Source organism: Monomorium pharaonis, chromosome 5 (genome assembly GCF_013373865.1).
Source record: "Monomorium pharaonis isolate MP-MQ-018 chromosome 5, ASM1337386v2, whole genome shotgun sequence".
In the NCBI taxonomy this organism is placed as follows: domain Eukaryota; kingdom Metazoa; phylum Arthropoda; class Insecta; order Hymenoptera; family Formicidae; genus Monomorium; species Monomorium pharaonis.
In genome coordinates this window covers 19,094,692-19,113,511 of record NC_050471.1, presented here as the reverse complement: position 1 = coordinate 19,113,511, position 18,820 = coordinate 19,094,692, and the positions used below count along the sequence as shown (strand labels likewise).

General features: G+C 42.8%; 1 protein-coding gene across 1 annotated transcript; it reads left to right on the top strand.

Moving 5' to 3' along the window:
* The first annotated feature begins 7,442 nt into the window (after positions 1-7,442).
* LOC118645723 lies at positions 7,443-10,737 on the top strand. The gene has a single exon (XM_036287417.1). It carries the CDS (start codon positions 10,063-10,065, stop codon positions 10,717-10,719), a length of 657 nt encoding a protein of 218 aa, XP_036143310.1. The 5' UTR covers positions 7,443-10,062; the 3' UTR covers positions 10,720-10,737.
* Positions 10,738-18,820: the final 8,083 nt, after the last annotated feature.

Here is an 18,820-nt window from a genome sequence, read left to right as displayed (position 1 = left end):
TGCTAAGATTCAGTAATTGAGATAGAGCAAATGTAGTTCCTTCATTACTATCTTCACAATTAGCTCCAATAGAATGTTTGGAAATAAAATTGCATACAAGCAATGTTTTAAATGCTCCTTGAAATTGCATAGAACTCGAATTTCTATTTGCACATCCATTACTTCTCATCTGCCCAAAGAAATTTTCCAGCACGTCTTGATTTAAGAAGAATCTTAAATTTAGCAAATCAAATTTATTGTGATGTAATATATTCCATATATTTTGTGTCCATTTTATTATCCATATTCAGTTTTTCAAACATTTTTGAGCATTTTTCTTCACAATTTTTCGAGTTTTTTTGTCGACGTATTGCATATTTAATAATTTCCTGTAAGCTGCTTTCCAAAATTGAATATGTCCACTGTTAAGAGAAATATTGTACTACCTAATCCTTATCCATATTTTCCATTGAATGAATCAAATAAATTATTAAAAAATAATAACATATCGGAGGTAGCTGCTGCGCTTTTTGGTAATATTATAGTTCCTTTTTGTGTTTGAATAATTCCTAAGAAATTAAATGCAAATTATAAAAATAAATTCACATAAGACATAGGTAAAATCACAAAATGTTTATTAATATTATGTAAATATTTCATATCCATACCATTACTTAAATTTAGTACAACATCTATAAAATTTGAGAAAGTTTTGCTATAAATTTGAGAAGTATTTCACTCTCATTTTGGGTATTAAATTTTTATTAACATGTTTATCCATGATTTTAGGTAATTGTCGTTGTTTGCAGATACTATTTTTATCTATGTCATAGCATGTGACAATGTGATTCCACGATGCATATTGTTTATCGGTGTTGCATGTCTTATTTACAGCCATATCACAATCTTTCATTAAAAGATTGTTTCTTTGAGCAGATGGACATAATAAAAAATTGGAACTATTTCTAGATTTTTTATAATAAAACTATTCTCTAAAAAATAATGTGCAATTTATAATAATTTTGTTAGAAAAATTTTGTATTGTATATACAGGATAAATTAACATTTCTTGCTCGTTTTTTTCTATACGCAAAATTCTGTAAACTTATAGATTAAATTATTTATTAAAAAGTTTTATACTGATGTGTACTAAAAATGAAAGAAATTGTTGACCCATCGTGTATATTTAATAGACATATTTTATTTACTATGTAGTACGTAACATGCTTTAATTATGTCGTGATACTTACTTGGACATAAATTCTTCTTTTTGCGGATTATATTAGTATCATTTATTAATGTTTTTATTGCAGCAATGTTTATACCATTTTGGTCGCATATTGTTGCTACTGGTATTAATCCACACGTGATAATATATGAAAGCCATTGCTTTATATACCATACTAATTGAACAGTTTTGGTATTATTTCAACAAAATCCATATCCTAAAGGCATTTTAGTTCCCGTTTTTAAGCATCTTAAATAAAAAGTAATAGCATGATCTGCTATTCTTCTTCGCTTTTCCCAATCCTCAAATCCAACAATTTTATCTTCTCTCTTATTGTATGACAAAGCGGGTTGTAACGATATTTCATCCCATAGCAGAGCGACATACTTGTCTCTTACATCTTTAATATCTTTCATATTTTTCAGATATATCGCTATTAGTTCAGTACAGTTACATCCAGCTTTTAAAGGTAAGTTTGCTAATTGTGAATTCAAGGTCGTTATTGTTGGACACATTAGATACTTTGATAGAGAATTGTAGCTTGCAGGAGACCTTTTATATAAACCAATACAAAATACTTTTTGTTTAAGTATATCTTCGACCCTATAAAAATTGTATAAAATTTCCCCAAAAATTAAAAATATTTTTTAAATAAATACATGATGTCAATCACTACAAATATTAAAGGGCAATTTTGTTAATCTATATTATTAAAAAATTATGCGCTCTAATAACCGCACTTGACTCTCATTTTTCTTTTAACTCTCGGTTGTCACACTGGGTACAGTGTACCCATGCGTTAATTTTTAAGTCAAATAAGTTACCACATAAATTTTTAACTTAAAATAATTAAAATTAAAAAAGATATTGTTTTTGTAAAAACTAATTATTTTCGGAAATTAAAATTTTAAAGATTGTTTTTTTAACATGAAGCTTTTCAAATTTTAACATTGTAATTATATATATATATTATAAATAATTACAATAATTACAAATAATTGCAAATAATATTCTAAAAGGATTGAAATTAATCCCCAATTTTTTTGGTTATTATGTCTCTGATAGTTTTAAAACGGTGACTTTTGAAAATTCATATATGTACGCTGTACCAGTGACAACGATGCGTCTAGAGATAAGTGTGACAACCTAGAGTTAATATTGGAGTTTGTAACGAACCCCCGCCCGCCGACGACCAGCGACCGCGTACGGCCCGGCCGAACATCCGTCGGGCCACGATACGGGCACCGGCCCGTCATAAAATGTCACATTGCGTCGAGGCGAAAATCACCTCCGCAAGTCGCGCGATTTCCCACCGATCTCCCGACCGTCGGAGATCGAGTACGAGAGAAGCCGAAGACTCCCGAGAGTCGCCGACCCTCCACCCGGACGGGTATAAAAGGCCGTCCCGATGGAGGCAGCTCGACTTCTTCTCTTAAAACGATCTCAGCGAGACACGACAAGACAAGAGGCTTCCTAAAACCTGCGACCAGAGATTAGAGAGGAGAGTTCTCCGCTTTAGCCGAGTGTTCTCCGGCTCTGTTCGAACCTTTTCTTTTTCTTGGGGCCAGTGCACTAAGGGTGGAGAGTTCTCCGCCTTTGCCGAGATCTCTCGGCCACTGGCCCGCTCCGCTCCTAGCCGCAACGATCTAGGCAAAAAGGGGGTCAAGTGTTCTTGGTCTCGTCCAAACGTTCTCGGATCTAGATCCAAGCTGATCCATGAATCACCGCCTCATCCAAATTTAAAACTCGCGACTGCTCACCGCGCCGCGCAAACCCCGCCGCGCAAACCCCGCCGCACCGAACTACCAGCACGGCAAAGATGCCGGCCACCGCACCGCGCTAATCCCCGCGCCCACCGACTCCGAAAATCTTCACCGCAGGGTGCCCGCCGCCGTCTCACTGCGAACCCCGCACCCGCCATCGAACATCACACGCGACTTACGCGAAACACATGATCGGCGCGTGCACGTATACAACACGCGGTACATATTGTAAATAGTGTAAATAATTAAATATATCTTACTGTTTCGCATCACAAGTCGCATTGTCTATTGTCTCGGACCTTTTCTTTCCATATCCCGGCGAGCTAATCCGCACGGAAATAAGGTCGTTACAAGTTAATATTATTTATTGTGAACGTTTAAATATCAAGATCCCCAACAACACATTATTGTTTTACTATCATATTAAACACAACCCAGATAGCACAGGACGTCCTCAGGATCATCGTGAATATGTCCCAGAATGTCCTGGGAACTTGTTAAGATATAATAATAGTTGTATTATTGTAAATGTTTTACATAAATATTTTATGTATAAATTGAACTTCTAAAGTAAATTTAGAATGTTAGATTCTGTAATAGTATTAATTTAAAATCCTACTCACGTTTTGAGGACATTGGGATGTCCTGAGGATATATGTATTCAAGCTAAAAACGTTATTCTTAAAATATTGTATAAAAGATTTCATTAACTACAAAATGTCTGAAGATAAACTTGAATAAATACCAGACATTTTAGATAGCACAGAATGTTCTGAGAATATGATATTCTGAAAGTCCTTAGGACATCTTAAGACAGTCCTCAGGACATCCTAAGACAGTCTTCAGGACATCCTAAAGTAGTCCTCAGGACATCGTACGAAAAATCCTTAAGACATCCTATGAAAGTCCTCAAGACATCCTAAGACAGTATTCAGGGACATCCTGGATGTATACTAATTAAAAAAAAAACGATAAATTAATATAGCAAGTGAGCAATACCGTATTTGTAGAATGTCAAATTTGTAAAATCAAATGTGTAAAATGTACCACGTTGATGTATGCATAATTTGTTTCTTTGTGTAAAAATAACAATAAAATTCCACACAGCACCAAATCGACTATTAGTCGACTATCAATCAGTAAAAGTAGTCTAAAATTGACTTCAAAATCAGATTGTTTACACTTATTGAAGCAATGTGGCATATAGACAATACTAAAAAATTATAAAAGATGACATTAAAATTTTTATTTTATTTTATTTTATACAAACGGAGCAAAAACAGATTTTTTAATAAATTATTCCACATGCTATTTCGCGCGCATATGTAAAAATGAGTAAAGAAAACTGTAAAACTTCATTTTTATTTATAAAAATATAAGTTAATTATATGAGTGAGGCCCGATTGCGCACATAAGCGATTGGACACAGTAGTATTTCTCGATTGGACACAGACCCGATTGGACACGGACTCGATTGGACACAGTCCCGATTGCACACCGTCTCGATCGGACACAGTTCCGATTGGACACGGACTCAATTGGACACAGACCCAATTGGACACGGACCCAATTGCACACCGACCCGATTGCACACGGACTTTTCTTATACATATTTTATAGTCGCAAACCCAGGTGGTGCAGAAAATGCTTTGCACGCACGCACACACACACACACACGCGCGCGCGCGCGCAAGGTGCAAGGGGGGCTTTGTTACCCCTTCCATACCCACCTCGTCCAAGTCGCTAACATATGTACTATCTGCAATGCGGAATCGTATCATGTGCAATTGTGTCCGTGTGCAAACGAGTCGATGCGCAATCGGGTCCGTTTGCAATCGGGTCCGTGCGTAATCGGGTCGGTGTGCAATCGGGTCCGTGTCCAATCAAGACTGTGTCCAAACGGGACGGTGTGCAATCGAGACTGTGTCCAATCAGATCTGTGTCCAATCAGGTCTGTGTCCAATCGGAACTGTGTCGAATCGGAAAATACTACTGTGTCCAATTGCTTATGTGCGCAATCAAGACAGTACCTATTTATATATGTTTCATACTTCTAACAACATCTATTGCAATGATCTATAACAAATTCGTATGCATAAACAAGTACTCATGGATCGTCACGAAGCGTTAGAATGCATACGGTCTTCGAAGTCAAGCAACGCCGGTGATGGTTGACACTTAGATGGGTGACAGTTTTCTCGGGTACAGAGATTAAATATACTTTAACAGGTACGACTGTGATTTGGCTGAAACACGTATAGTTTTTTTCCTCTTGCAAAATTACCGTAGAAATAATTAAAATTTTTTCTTTGTTAAAATTTTTTTTAATTCTCAAGAACTCTTAAAAATACTTTGAAATATTCAAAAATTTTCTAAATTAATCAAAATTTTTTATTTTTTAAATTTTTCTGAATAACGTTTCAATTTTTATAATAAATCAAAACATTTATTTAAAATCTTACAAAAAATCTAAAAGATTCTGACAAAAAGTGGTCATTGTTTGCTATTCCTGAGGATGTCCTGAGAACTAAAAAGTAGCGCTTGTTTGCCATTCCTGGGATGTCCTGAGGACGTCCCGGGATAAAATCAGGACGTCCGTGGATATCCTCAGGATATCCATGAAGTCCGTCCTGGACATCCTGAGAACGTCCGTGTGCTATTATTGGGAATTAATAAATAAAATATATTGAACATGTGCGTGCGTAAACATAATTAAAATTATAGACAAAAATATAAATGTCAATAACGTCATAATGCAATTCCAAACAATTATGTAATCATGATTCTAGTATTTACAAGTGCATTTCTATTAATAAATAATAATGGTAATAAAAATAATAAATACCTTTATACGTTAATTTTTCATGTTGTAACCAGCCGTTCCTCCGCCGTCGTTAAGGCATAAAGATACGACGCCGTTACCCTCTTATCTCGCGTAGTCCCCTCCGCTTATCTATCTCCCCGCACGTCTCCGCTCCTCTTGTCACCAAACGGGGGCTATAAAAGCCCTCCGCTGGTGATGAGAGAGCAGATCTCCTCGGTCTAGCGAAGTGAGCCGACCGATCCTCTCAATGAACTGAGCTGAGACTCCAGAGCACGCACTGAGTGCCGAACATAACCTCGCACCGGCTTCCTTGCTAGCGCGCACTAGGGAGCGTCCCAGATGCGCACAGTAATAAACGGACACAGCAGGCTGAATGAAACGGACACAGTAACAAACGGACACAGACCAAACGGACACAGTAATAAACGGACACAGTAACAAACGGACACAGACCAAATCCGCACAGAGCGAAACGGACACAGTGCGAAACGGACACAGTAACAAACGGACACAGACCAAATGCGCACAGAGCGAAACGGACACAGACCAAATGCGCACGGACCAAATGCACACGGACCAAATGCGCACACTGCACATGCGCACACTGCACGTGCGCACGGACCAAATGCAATCCATGTACATTGCAAGCAGAGTAAAGTCCACATAGGTTAGCGACTTGGACGGCGTGGGTACGGGAGGAGGACCGAAGGCCCCCCTTGCACCCCCCCCCCCCGTGTGTGTGTGTGTGTATGTGTGTGTATGTGTGCGTGCAAAGCATTCACTGCATCACATGGGTTTGCGACTTTCCGTGTATGCATTTGGTCCGTGCGCATGTGCAGTGTGCGCATTTGGTCTGTGTCCGTTTCGCACTGTGTCCGTTCGCTCTGTGCACATTTGATCTGTGTCCGTTTCGCACTGTGTCCGTTTCGCTCTGTGCGCATTTGGTCTGTGTCCGTTTGTTACTAAGTCCGTTTCGCACTGTGTCCGTTTGTTACTGTGTCCGTTTCGTACTGTGTCCGTTTATTACTGTGTCCGTTTGGTCTGTGTCCGTTTGTTACTGTGTCCGTTTCACTCAGCTTGCTGTGTCCGTTTATTACTGTGCGCATCTGGGACTCACTCGCGCACTGAGCGCTTCCTCGCGCCACATATTGAGTGGCAGATCACCGCCCCACTCGTCACCCGGATCCCGGTACGCGCACTGAGTGACTGATCCCGACACCGTACACGAGGACCCCGTAGTGAAGGGAAACCGGCGCTGCGGAAGATCATCCATGCGGGATGACACCGTATACAACAGCTGATCATCGCAATAGCTGATCGTCGTGGCCTCCGAGCCGAGCTCCGCGCCGCACCGCGCACCGCCGCGACCAGTAAGAGCGCCTCGCCGACCGACTCAACGAATGGGAGTACCGTGCCGCACCGCGCAACCGCGACCATAGCACCGCAGCCAATCCGGCTACTGCCGTAACCGACACGAGCGCCGCCTCGTACCGCACAGCTGTAGCTGTACCGCCACGAGCGCCGCGATCACCGAGACCGGCCGCTACCGCCAATCGGCGTACCGATCGACCGACGCACGGGCCGTACGGCCGCCGCAGCCAACCGGCAGCAAGATACCACGCGCACCTGCGTACCGCGACGAAGCTCGCCAACCTCACACCTACGCGCCTCGCACAGCGAAATATTAGTTGATAAGCATTGTACATATTAGATAGGGACGATTGTATATATTAGTTAGGACAGTTACAAATAAACCGTAGTATTAAGCATATATATCACTTGCTTCTGTTCATTCACTTAACCAGCCCGCCGCCAGAACCCTGAATTCCCGCGACTATCCGTAGCCAATAGAATTCATAATTCACGGTTACAAAATAGCGCTCGAACATGGACTGATTAAGTGAATAGGCAAGATACCGCGATGAAACCGACCGCGAGCAACAAATTCGCCTCCGACGCACAGTGGGCCATAATTGACTTTTTTCGTTCAAAATGGTCTAGAGACCTCAATATTTAACCAAATAGAACAAATTTTTTTTTAAATTACTCGTGGAAAGATGCCAAAGAAGACTGTCTGAGCCGATTTTCAATAAATTTTATCCCTCGAGGCATACAACCCCATATTCTCATTGAAAAATACAAAATACCATGACGCAATAATGACAATACATAAAACAGTAACTTTTACCTGCAAAACCTCACTTATGAGCTCAGTGACATCGAAACAATACAAACTCACATTACAGCAATGACTGCATGACTTGATAATTTTATGTAATTAAAATAAAAAGTATAATAAATTATACTTGTAGCTTAGTATGACTCGAATTAGCTACACTTGATGAAAAGTATATCCAGAATGTGTCACGAGGAGGCTTCGAATTTACATTCCATGGGGTTTTTTTGCAAATTTTTGCAATAATTTTTTACATTTTTATAAATTCTTTTGTTTTTGAATTAATACTTATTCAACAATCTTTAATCGATTTTCATGTTTTTTGTATTCTAATTTTCTGTTTTGATTTGTACATTAGTTTTCAAGTTAAGTTAACTTGTATTTTTAACTTGTAATAGAATAATAAAAATTGCCTAATGTTTACTTTCCGTATATATCACGGATTGTTTTGTTATTTATCCTCAATCGATTCGCAGACTCATCATATGATGGACGTATGATGATTTTATACTTTCTTTAACATTATTGTTTACCATCGTTATTTTTTAATTTTACTTGATTTATAATTTTATTCATTGACTTTGGACATGTAAGTTTTCAATATTTTATTTTAATTTATATCTTTCTCTTGTTTTTGCTTTTCATATCTCTGTATAGTTATATTTTTATTCTTAATGCTATGATTTATTTTATATCTTACTTGTATCTCTTGTAGAATTTGCTTCATATTGGTCCGAATATATTAAGTATAATATTTAATAAGACAGAAAATGGAGAGTATAATAATTCCGAATAAATTACTTTGTGACATTTTATTTGAGACAAATACTAAAGATGCAACGATTTTGTTGAATAAAATTGACGAAGGAAATAATATTAGTACAAGACTTGATTCAACGCTAATAGAAATATTCAAATCAGGACTGTCTTATTTTATTGCAATCTTTTACCAAAAATTTAAGAAAAGTTTTTACCAAAAAGATCAATTCAAGAAAACCAATCAAACTTGGATAGATAGTAAATTTACTTTTGATTTTCTGCAAAGAAAGTATGGGAGGCGACCTATTAGTGATTTCAATGAATGTTCAATATCCACTAAAAGACGAAGGATAATGCAGCTTAATGAGAATTATTCTGCTAATGAAATTCAAGAAGCTTTTATATTAAATTTAAAATCATCCGGAAAGAAAGAAGAAGCTAAAAAAATCTTTGAAATTTTAAAATTAGATATTGATAATGAAACCATTGACGATTCTTATGGAGAAGCAATTCAACCACTCACTGCTGACGAAGCAATTGCTGTAATTGAGGACGTTAAATTATCAAAGGAGTAATATAGAGACATTCGTAGACATAGAGACATACGACGTATTGTAAAAAAAAAACAGGTGCAAATATCTTTCCTTCGTATGACAATCTTGCTGAATATAAGAAAAAATGTTATCCAGACGATTCTGAAATTGAAATCACTGATACATATGCTAAAGTTAACTTACAAAAATTACTGGATAACACTGTTGAACGCATACTTGCTATATCTGAAAGCACGAACGTTATAAAAGGTATTGCAAACTATACGTCTTTTATATTAATTACGAAATAGGGTTGTGACGGATCTTCGGGTCATGTATAAGCAAGTTTTTTCCGACTTTCAATTATTAGACAGTAGTGTTTTCATGGCATCTATGGTACCATTAGTATTAAAAATAAAAAATACAGAAACAATTATCTGGAAAAACCCTCACCCAGCTTCTGCAAGATATTGTAGGCCAATTAAATTTGAATTTATAAAAGAAACAAAAGAAAAAGTTTTGACTGACGTGCAGTTAATACAAGACGAGATTAATAATCTTCTTCCTACAAAAATTTGTGTTGATGGACTAGAATATACGATTGATCACCAAATGCATTTCACGATGGCAGATGGAAAAATATGTCAGTATGTTACGGAAACAAAGTCGGCAGCAGTGTGTTACATATGTGGTGCATCACCAAAGGAAATGAACGATCTAGAAGAAGTAAAAAAAAAAAAGATGAGAATGTTGAAAATTTAAAATACGGTTAAGCTACATTGCATGCCTGAATTCGCTTAATGGAATGTCTGATACATATTTCTTATTGTTTACCATTTGCTCACTTTATAGCAAGAACAGATGAAGAAAAAAGACTAAAAGAAAACAAGAAAGCTGAAATTCAAAAACTCTTCCGTGAAAAGATGGGATTGATCGTTGATGTTGTGAAACAAGGTTGTGGAACGTCAAACGATGGCAATACTGCTCGCAGATTTTTTGCAGATCCTAAGTTAACCCACGAAATAACAGGAATAAGCGAAGTGTTAATAAAAAAATTTAGTATTATACTACAAGTTATAACGTGTGGCTACAAAATAAATATTGAAAAATTTAAAAGTTTTTGTCTGCAAACAGCTGAATTATATGTACAATTATATCCTTGGTACAAGATGCCTTCCTCTGTCCACAAAATTTTAATTCATGGATGGAGAATTGTTGAATGTGCTGTTCTTCCTATTGGATTGTTGACAGAAGAAGCACAGGAAGCTTTAAATAAAGTTTTTAAAAGGACACGAGAGTACAACACGCGCAAGTGCAGCAGATTAGCTACAAACGAAGACCTCATAAAAAAATTATTTGTTTCTTCAGATCCTTATATAGCGAGTTTAAGAATCCAATGGCACAAAAAGCCTAAAAATGTTGATCCAGAAGCACAGGATTTATTGGACTTGTATTGATCAATATTAATTCAAAAACAAAAGAATTTATAAAAATGTAAAAAATTAAATTTGCAAAAAAAAACAAAACCCCATGAAATGTAAACTCGAAGCCTCCTCGTGGCACATTCTGGGTATACTTTTCATTAAGTATAGCTAATTCGAGTCATACTAAGCTACAAGTATAATTTATTATACTTTTTATTTTGATTACATAAAATCATGAAGTCATGCAGTCATTGCTGTAATGTGAGTTTGTATTGTTTCGATGTCACTGAGCCCATAAGTAAGATTTTGCAGGTAAAAGTTACCGTTTTATGTATTGTCATTATTGCGTCAAGGTATTTTGTATTTTTCAATGAGAATATGGAGTTGTATGCCTCGAGGGATAAAATTTATTGAAAATCGGCTCAGACAGTCTTCTTTGGCATCTTCCCACGAGTAATTTAAAAAAAAATTTGTTCTATTTGGTTAAATATTGAGGTCTCTAGACCATTTTGAACAAAAAAAGTCAATTCTGGCCCACTGTGCGACGGCTCCGACAAGCGTGAAATGACGGGAGGAGAAACCACGGCCGACGACAACAGCGCAGACGAGATGGCGACCGTTTGAGGGACCCCCGAACACGACGCAAGGGGACCTTATCGAACACGGCCGCACTACTGGATACCGTCCGCAAATGGGGATGCCAGTTCGACGGAAAAGACGGCGTCGCATTCCTAGAACGCCACGAGGATCTGTGCCTCAGCTACGGGCTGACACAGGCACAATTACAACGATGCCTCCCGCTGCTTTTCGAAGACCAGGCGCTGCTCTGGTATCGAAATGACTTCCTCGACCTCCCGGGATTGTTGCAGCTCACCGACGATTACGAGCGCGCTAGGCGCTACGAAAAGAACTACCAACCACCGAAGGGCAAGAAGCCGAAGACCGTCGCCGTCGCCGCCGCCGCCATCACCCCCGCATACGACTCTCGCGAGTGCTGCTGGGGGTGCGGGCAACAAGGACGTACCCGCCGCTTCTGCAACAGACCTCCGAAGCTGTTCTGCTCGCAGTGCGGGAAGGAGGGGGTGCTCACCCGGAACTGCCACGGCACGCCGGGATACGCCAAACAGGCCGAGGAGAAAGAGGGGGCCTCCCGATCTACCGCCAGTCCTGACACCGGTGCGTAAAAGCCCACCTGCCGAGCATCAGCTCCCGAGATGAACAAACCGATCCACGACCATGGGGGACCATAGAAATCGCCGGACAACAACACCGCGCACTGCTAGACTGCGGCGCAATTCTGTCTTACGTGGCCGAAGACACCGCCGAGCGCATACGGCTTTATACCAAGGTCCACCGCATCACCGCCTCCGTACAGTTAGCCGATGGCCGGACGGGCCGAATCCAAGAGGAAATGCGCGTCCAAATACGCCTGGGACACTACCGCGGGCCGCAGACCTTCCACGTGCTACCCGGACTGACATCTACCGTGATCGCCGGCGTCCACCTACTACACAAAGCTGGAGCCTTCCCACGATCGCCGCCCTGCAACCCACCGAGGCATCCACCGCTGACTCAACCGCCGGACTCGTCGCCTGCTCCGACGGACAACGTGCGGAATTACAAACGCTGCTGGACGAATTTCTGCCGAAATTTGCGCAGCTACGAGACACCACGCCGCTCACCGAACACCGCATCCGCCTGAAGAATGACCAAGAACCGATACGGCAGCGATACCAAACATTCAACCCCGCTCTACAGAGGATTATCGACAAAGAGATCGACGAGATGCTCCACGAAGGACACATCGAGCCTACTAGTAGCCAGTGAAATTCCGGCGTGGTCCTGGCAAAGAAGAAAGACAAACGGTACCATTTTTGCATCGACTTTCGCAAGGTCAACGAGGTCACCGTACGAGATGCATACCCGCTACCGCCAGTACAACACATTTTCGACCAACTGCAAAAAGCCCGTTTTCTATCTACCATCGATCTCAAGAATGGCTACTGGCAAGTCGCCCTACACCCGGATAGTCGACCGATGACCGCCTTCGCCATCCCGGAAAGGGGGCAGTTCCGTTTGACTGTAATGCCCTTCGGGCTACACGCCGCGCCAGCCACATTCCAACGACTACTGGACCGCGTTATCGGGCCGGATATGGAGCCGCAAGCTTTTGCCTACCTCTATGACATCGTGGTGCTCGGAAGGACGTTCGACAAACACCTCCGCTATCTCCGCGAGATGCTACAACGGCTAGACGCGAACCTTAAAATCAACCCGGACAAGTGCCACTTCGCGCGGCCCAGCCTCAAATACCTTGGACACGTCGTCGACCAGAAGGGGCTAAAGACCGACCCGGACAAGGTCAGGGCCATCATGGAAATCCCGCCGCCCACTTCCCTGCCAGCCCTCCGACGATTTCTAGGGATGACGTCCTGGTACCGCCGATTTATACCCGGGATAGCAACACTGGCCGCACCACTGAACGATCTCCTCCGGAAAAATAAGCGATGGGAGTGGACCACCAGCCAGCATCCGGGCCTTCGAAAGCATCCAGAACATCTCGCCTCCGCACCAGTACTGCATTGCCCGGATTTCTCGACCACCTTCGTCCTACAGACGCCAGTAACGCCGGGCTAGGGGCAGTCCTAACTCAAACGACCGAGGGACAAGAACATGTAATCGCATATGCAAGTAGACCGCTGCGGCAGCCCGAAAAACACTATTCCGCGACAGAAAAGGAGTGCCTCGCGGTCGTATGGGGCATAAAGAAAATGCGGCCATACCTAGAGGGATACCGATTCCGCGTCATCACCGACCACTTCTCTCTCCACTGGCTTCGCTCACTGGAAAACCCGACCGGCCGTTTAGCACGATGGGCAATTGCCCTACAACAGCACGGTTTCGAGGTGGAATATCGGAAAAGCGCCTTGAATTATGTGCCCGACGCCTTGTCGCGCCAGCTACTAGAGGAGGGGAAAGATGAAGAAGATACCGACACCACGGGACAGGCACTAGCGGCCATTACATCGACATGCAAGTGGCATCAGCGCACGATGCAGGCCGTGCAAGAACATCCGAATAAGCTGCCGGACTTTATGATACAGAATGGCAACCTGTACCGCCACTTTCACGAACGCCATTCCATCGAAGACAACGACGATCCGTCTGCATGGAAACTGTGCGTGCCGCTACCACAGAAAGAAGAGGCCTTGAAGGAGTGCCACGACGCCCTCACCGCCGGCCACCTGGGGATAGCGAAGACATTGGCTCGACTGGCACAAAATTATTATTGGCCAGGAATGTTCCGGCAAGCAACAAAATACGTCCGCCGCTGCACGAACTGCCGGGAACATAAACCATCGCAACAACAAACGGCTGGACTCATGCATCACGCCCAGTGTGGACGCGCCTAACATGGTCGTAGCGATCGACTTCATAGGACCGCTACCAAGATCTTCCGAAGCACACACCTGGATCCTGGTGTGTCAGGACATCTTCACCAAGTGGTTGACAACGAAGCCATTGCGACAAGCCACCGCCGCCGCCGTGACAAGAGCAGTCGAGAAAGAAATCATCCTACAACACGGATGCTCCCGCCGGATCATCACCGACAACGGCCGCCAGTTTATCAGCCGCGAATTTATCGATTTACTCACGCAAGCCGGCATCGACCATCGAAAAACGCCGCCGTATTCGCCGCAATGCAATCTGGTCGAGCAAGCCAATAGAACGCTCAAGACTATGGTCGCGCCACAGTATATACAGTAGCGCAACTCGGCTGATTTAATGTTGGCAAAAACGGAATGCGCACGCGCGAAATAAGGCAGTACGTACTCTCTCTTTCTTCCCTTTTTGTCTTTCCTTGTTTAACCGATTTAGAGGTACGTTTGAATGCTTACGACGTATATAGTGCTGCAGAGTAAAATACAGTGACGTGATAAATTTAATATAAAAAGTTATGTGAAGTGTTAAGTGATTCGTGAAGTGTCAATAAAAAATATATTATCAAGAGAAAAGTTAACCTGTATAAAGTTTGTACAGGTTAACTTTTCTTTGAAACATTTTGATCTTAGCTTTGTTTTAGATTTATTATATATGAGATGTATAAAAGTTGAAACATTATAAATTGTCGGACACGAAAATAATTGATGTTAGGAAAAAAATTTATTGAAACGCGCGCGAAAAAACTAGTAGATATTTAATGCAGAATATATGTATCATAAAATGTTACATATTTACATATACATATGTATTTAATCTAAAAAGTTACATTATTTTAAATTGTTTAAATAATTTATTTGTATATATTATGTGTGTTATCTGTATTTTATTTTTGTACCATATTTATGTATCAATTTTGTATTATATTTATGTATCAATTCTTTTTATGCATACATCTAACCTGCAATTTGAAATGTTTTTATCACTTATATTGCAATATTATTTTAATAAATCATAAAGAAAATAAAATTATAAATCTGATATATATATACTATTTATTTATGCTGTTTTTATTCATTTTATTATTATATTTATTTAATTACTATCACATTTATATATATTGTATTAAATAATTAACTATTAAAATATTTATATAATTTAATATTTTTTAATATTTCAGTTAAAAAATTTTTTACGCACGTATTAACATTGTATCGTTAACCCTTATTATAAAAATTTAACACTGACAGTATTAAATTGGTTAGTAATTAATTACTTATTTTTTGTATTAAATGTAATGTTGCTACTTTTAATACTAAAAATAAATAATTAATCAATTGGCAATCTAATGCTGCCAGTGTTTAATTTCCAGGGAACAATAATTCTACATTTCAATTACAATTAAATTATCTTTAATATGATCTAAAATAGAAAAGAAATGAGAAAGCATTATATGATGAAGAGAGAAGAACAGAGATCACGTGATGATTGTCACGTGATTATACTGCCTTATTTCGCGCAAGCGCACTCCATTTTGGCCAATACTAACATCAAACGTGCCGACAAGAAGTTGCGCTACTGTATATACTGTGGTCGCGCAATTCGTCGACCGAAATCACCGCCACTGGGACCGCCATCTACTGCAACTGACATTTGCCGTCAACACCGCCGTTCACGAAAGCACCGGGTATACGCCAGCGATGCTCACATACGGCCACGAACTTACCGCACCCGGCACGCTGCGAGCCAGGACCGCACAAACCCTGGGTGAGGACCTACCAGCCGGCCGACCTACCGCGCGGGCGCAACAGATTCAAAATCTGCGCGAACGATTTGAAATCGCCACACGCCGCCAGGAAGAAGCAACCGCGAGACAAGCGCGATAATATGACCTGCGGAAACGCGACTGGAGACCCGAGATCGGCCAACAGGTCTACCGCCGCGAACACCCGCTTTCCAACGCGCAGGAGAACTTCGCGGGAAAACTCGCGCCCCGATACGCCGGACCGTACGTAGTCGACCGCAACATATCGCTTGTCATTGTGCGACTTCGCGACAACAACAACCGGATTATGGGAACCGCGCACGTGAAGGACCTGAAAGAGAGTCCGGACACCGACTGAAAACAAAACCGGAAGGTAAAAAGGCGCGATGAGCCAACCCGAAAGAGAAAGGGAGCAACAGAAGCAGTAGCATGCCGAAGCAGAAGAGCTTTCTCCGGGACCGTCTTGCCCGTGCCATCGCCGGACCTCCTCGCATCCTGACGAACAACCGGCCGTTCGAGGCAACCGTCCGACCATCGACGCGCGACCAACGGCGCGACAACGAGCCGCCCAACACCGCTGCACCGGCTCCGACACCAGCTCCGGCCCCGTCATCCAGACCGCGACGACCAGCAGTGACGCGCCAAAGGACGACACGCTCCCGCCAGGAACGGCTGTACGCCGAGGCACCACCAGCCGCCGACAACGGGCGAAGCATATTGCTCGCCACGTTCGGGTCCACGTTGTCGGACCTGGACAACAACGACAATGGTGAGACGGCCACCGCACCGGAAGAACGCCCGGTACCCGCGCCGATGCCCGACATTGCGTCGCTACGCATCACGGGACCCGCCATTCCACCGGCAACCAGCAAAGGACACGCGCCGGCCGCACCACCACCAGCGCTGACTAGAGAGCCTCTGAGGGAGAAGTGGCAAGCCGCGTCTCTTCTGATTCTATGAGGGCGTTAAGCACGCAGTCACATGATCAGGTTATCGCTCTCTCTCTCTCTGAGGCTCACTAAACAGACAGAGAGACCGCGTCTCTTCTGATTCGATGGGGGCATTCACGTGATCAGTTTGCGTGCCACTCTCTCCCTCAGAGGCTTTCTAGCGCTGACACCGGAACTCGCGCCGCCACACTCTACCGGAGCGCACCAGCCGGCCGCCGCATCACCTCCGCCACCATCCGCCACTGCCGAGGTAACCCCAACTGCGCCTGCACAGCCACCGCTGGCGACACAACCACCGACGCCGCCCGCCACGCCCGGGTATTTTACCCGGCTGCAACCGACGCCGATGCCGACCGGGTATTTCACCCAGCCGACGCCGCCGTCACCAGTGCCCGCACCGCCGATACCGCCGACTTCGCCACCTGCTAGGCCATCCATCAGCGACGTCCTACGGACCATTCCATGGGATCGGATCCCGCCAGGCCGCCGCTACCGCCACTAGGCCCTCGGACGCCGCATCGTGGTCAAGCACTAACCCGACGGGTCCTGGTATATTAGACAATAAAGCATTCGTTTTCTTGTATAGGGACGGGGTCTGCCGAAGGGGAGGTGTAACGAGCCGTTCCTCCGCCATCGTTAAGGCATAAAGATACGAGGCCGTTACCCTCTTATCTCGTGTAGTCGCCTCCGCTTATCTTTCTCCCCGCACGTCTCCGCTCCTCTTGTCACCAAACGGGGACTATAAAAGTCCTCCGCTGGTGATAAGAGAGCAGATCTCCCCGGTCTAGCGAAGTGAGCCGACCGATCCTCTTAGTGAACTGAGCTGAGACTCCAGAGCACGCACTGAGTGCCGAACATAACCTCGCACCGGCTTCCTAGCGCGCACTGAGCGCTTCCTCACGCCACATATTGAGTGGCAGATCACCGCCCCGCTCGTCACCCGGATCCCGGTACGCGCACCTGATCGACCGATCCCGACACCGTACACGGGGACCCCCCCGTAGTGAGAGGAAACCGGCGCCGCGGAAGATCATCCACGCGGGATGACACCGTATACAACAGCTGATCACCGCAACAGCTGATCGTCGTGGCTACCGAGCCGAGCTCCGCGCCGCACCGCGCCGACCGACTCAGCGAATGGGAGCACCGTGCCGCACCGCACAACGCCGTGACCATAGCAGCCAATCCGGCTACCGCCGTAACCGACACGAGCGCCGCCTTGTACCGTACAGCCGTAGCTGTACCGCCACGAGCACCGCGATCACCGAGACCCGTGCGTCGGTCGATCGGTACGCCGCTATTGCCAATCGGCGTACCGATCGACCGATGCATGGGCCGTACGCTCGCCGCAGCCAACCGGCAGCAAGGTACCACGCGCACCCGCGCGAAGATCGCCAAACTTACGCCTACGCGCCTCGCACAGCGAGATATTAGTTGATAAGCATTGTACATATTAGATAGGGACAATTGTATATATTAGTTAGGACAGTTACAAATAAACCGTAGTATTAAGCACATATATCACTTGCCTCCGTTCATTCACTTAACCAGCCTGCCGCTCGAATCCTGAATTCCCGCGGCTATTCGTAGCCAATAGAATTCATAATTCACGGTTACAAACATACATTTCAGATAGCTTTTAAGCCGATCATTATGTACTTACAATTATATAAAAATTAAAACGAATTAATACTAACCAGTGACATGTATAAATCATAATAACAATGAACGTTATTTATTATTTAATTATAATAATAACATTCATACATTTATTATTTCAATGGATAATTTTGCAAATCAATAAACAAGATATTGAATTTTTATTTTAATATTAAATGATGCAAAACTACATAACTGCACTGATAAGATTGTCTAACTTTCTAATTTACATAATGCGGATGTTTAACTATTTTTTAAATTACGGATTATAATTTGTACAATAATTGTTCGAGACTATAACAGTTCCTTTAAAATTTTA

Bases quoted from the DNA above. Each gene is read 5' to 3' on its own strand.
- LOC118645723 (XM_036287417.1), top strand. From the start codon at position 10,063: ATGGAATGTCTGATACATATTTCTTATTGTTTACCATTTGCTCACTTT.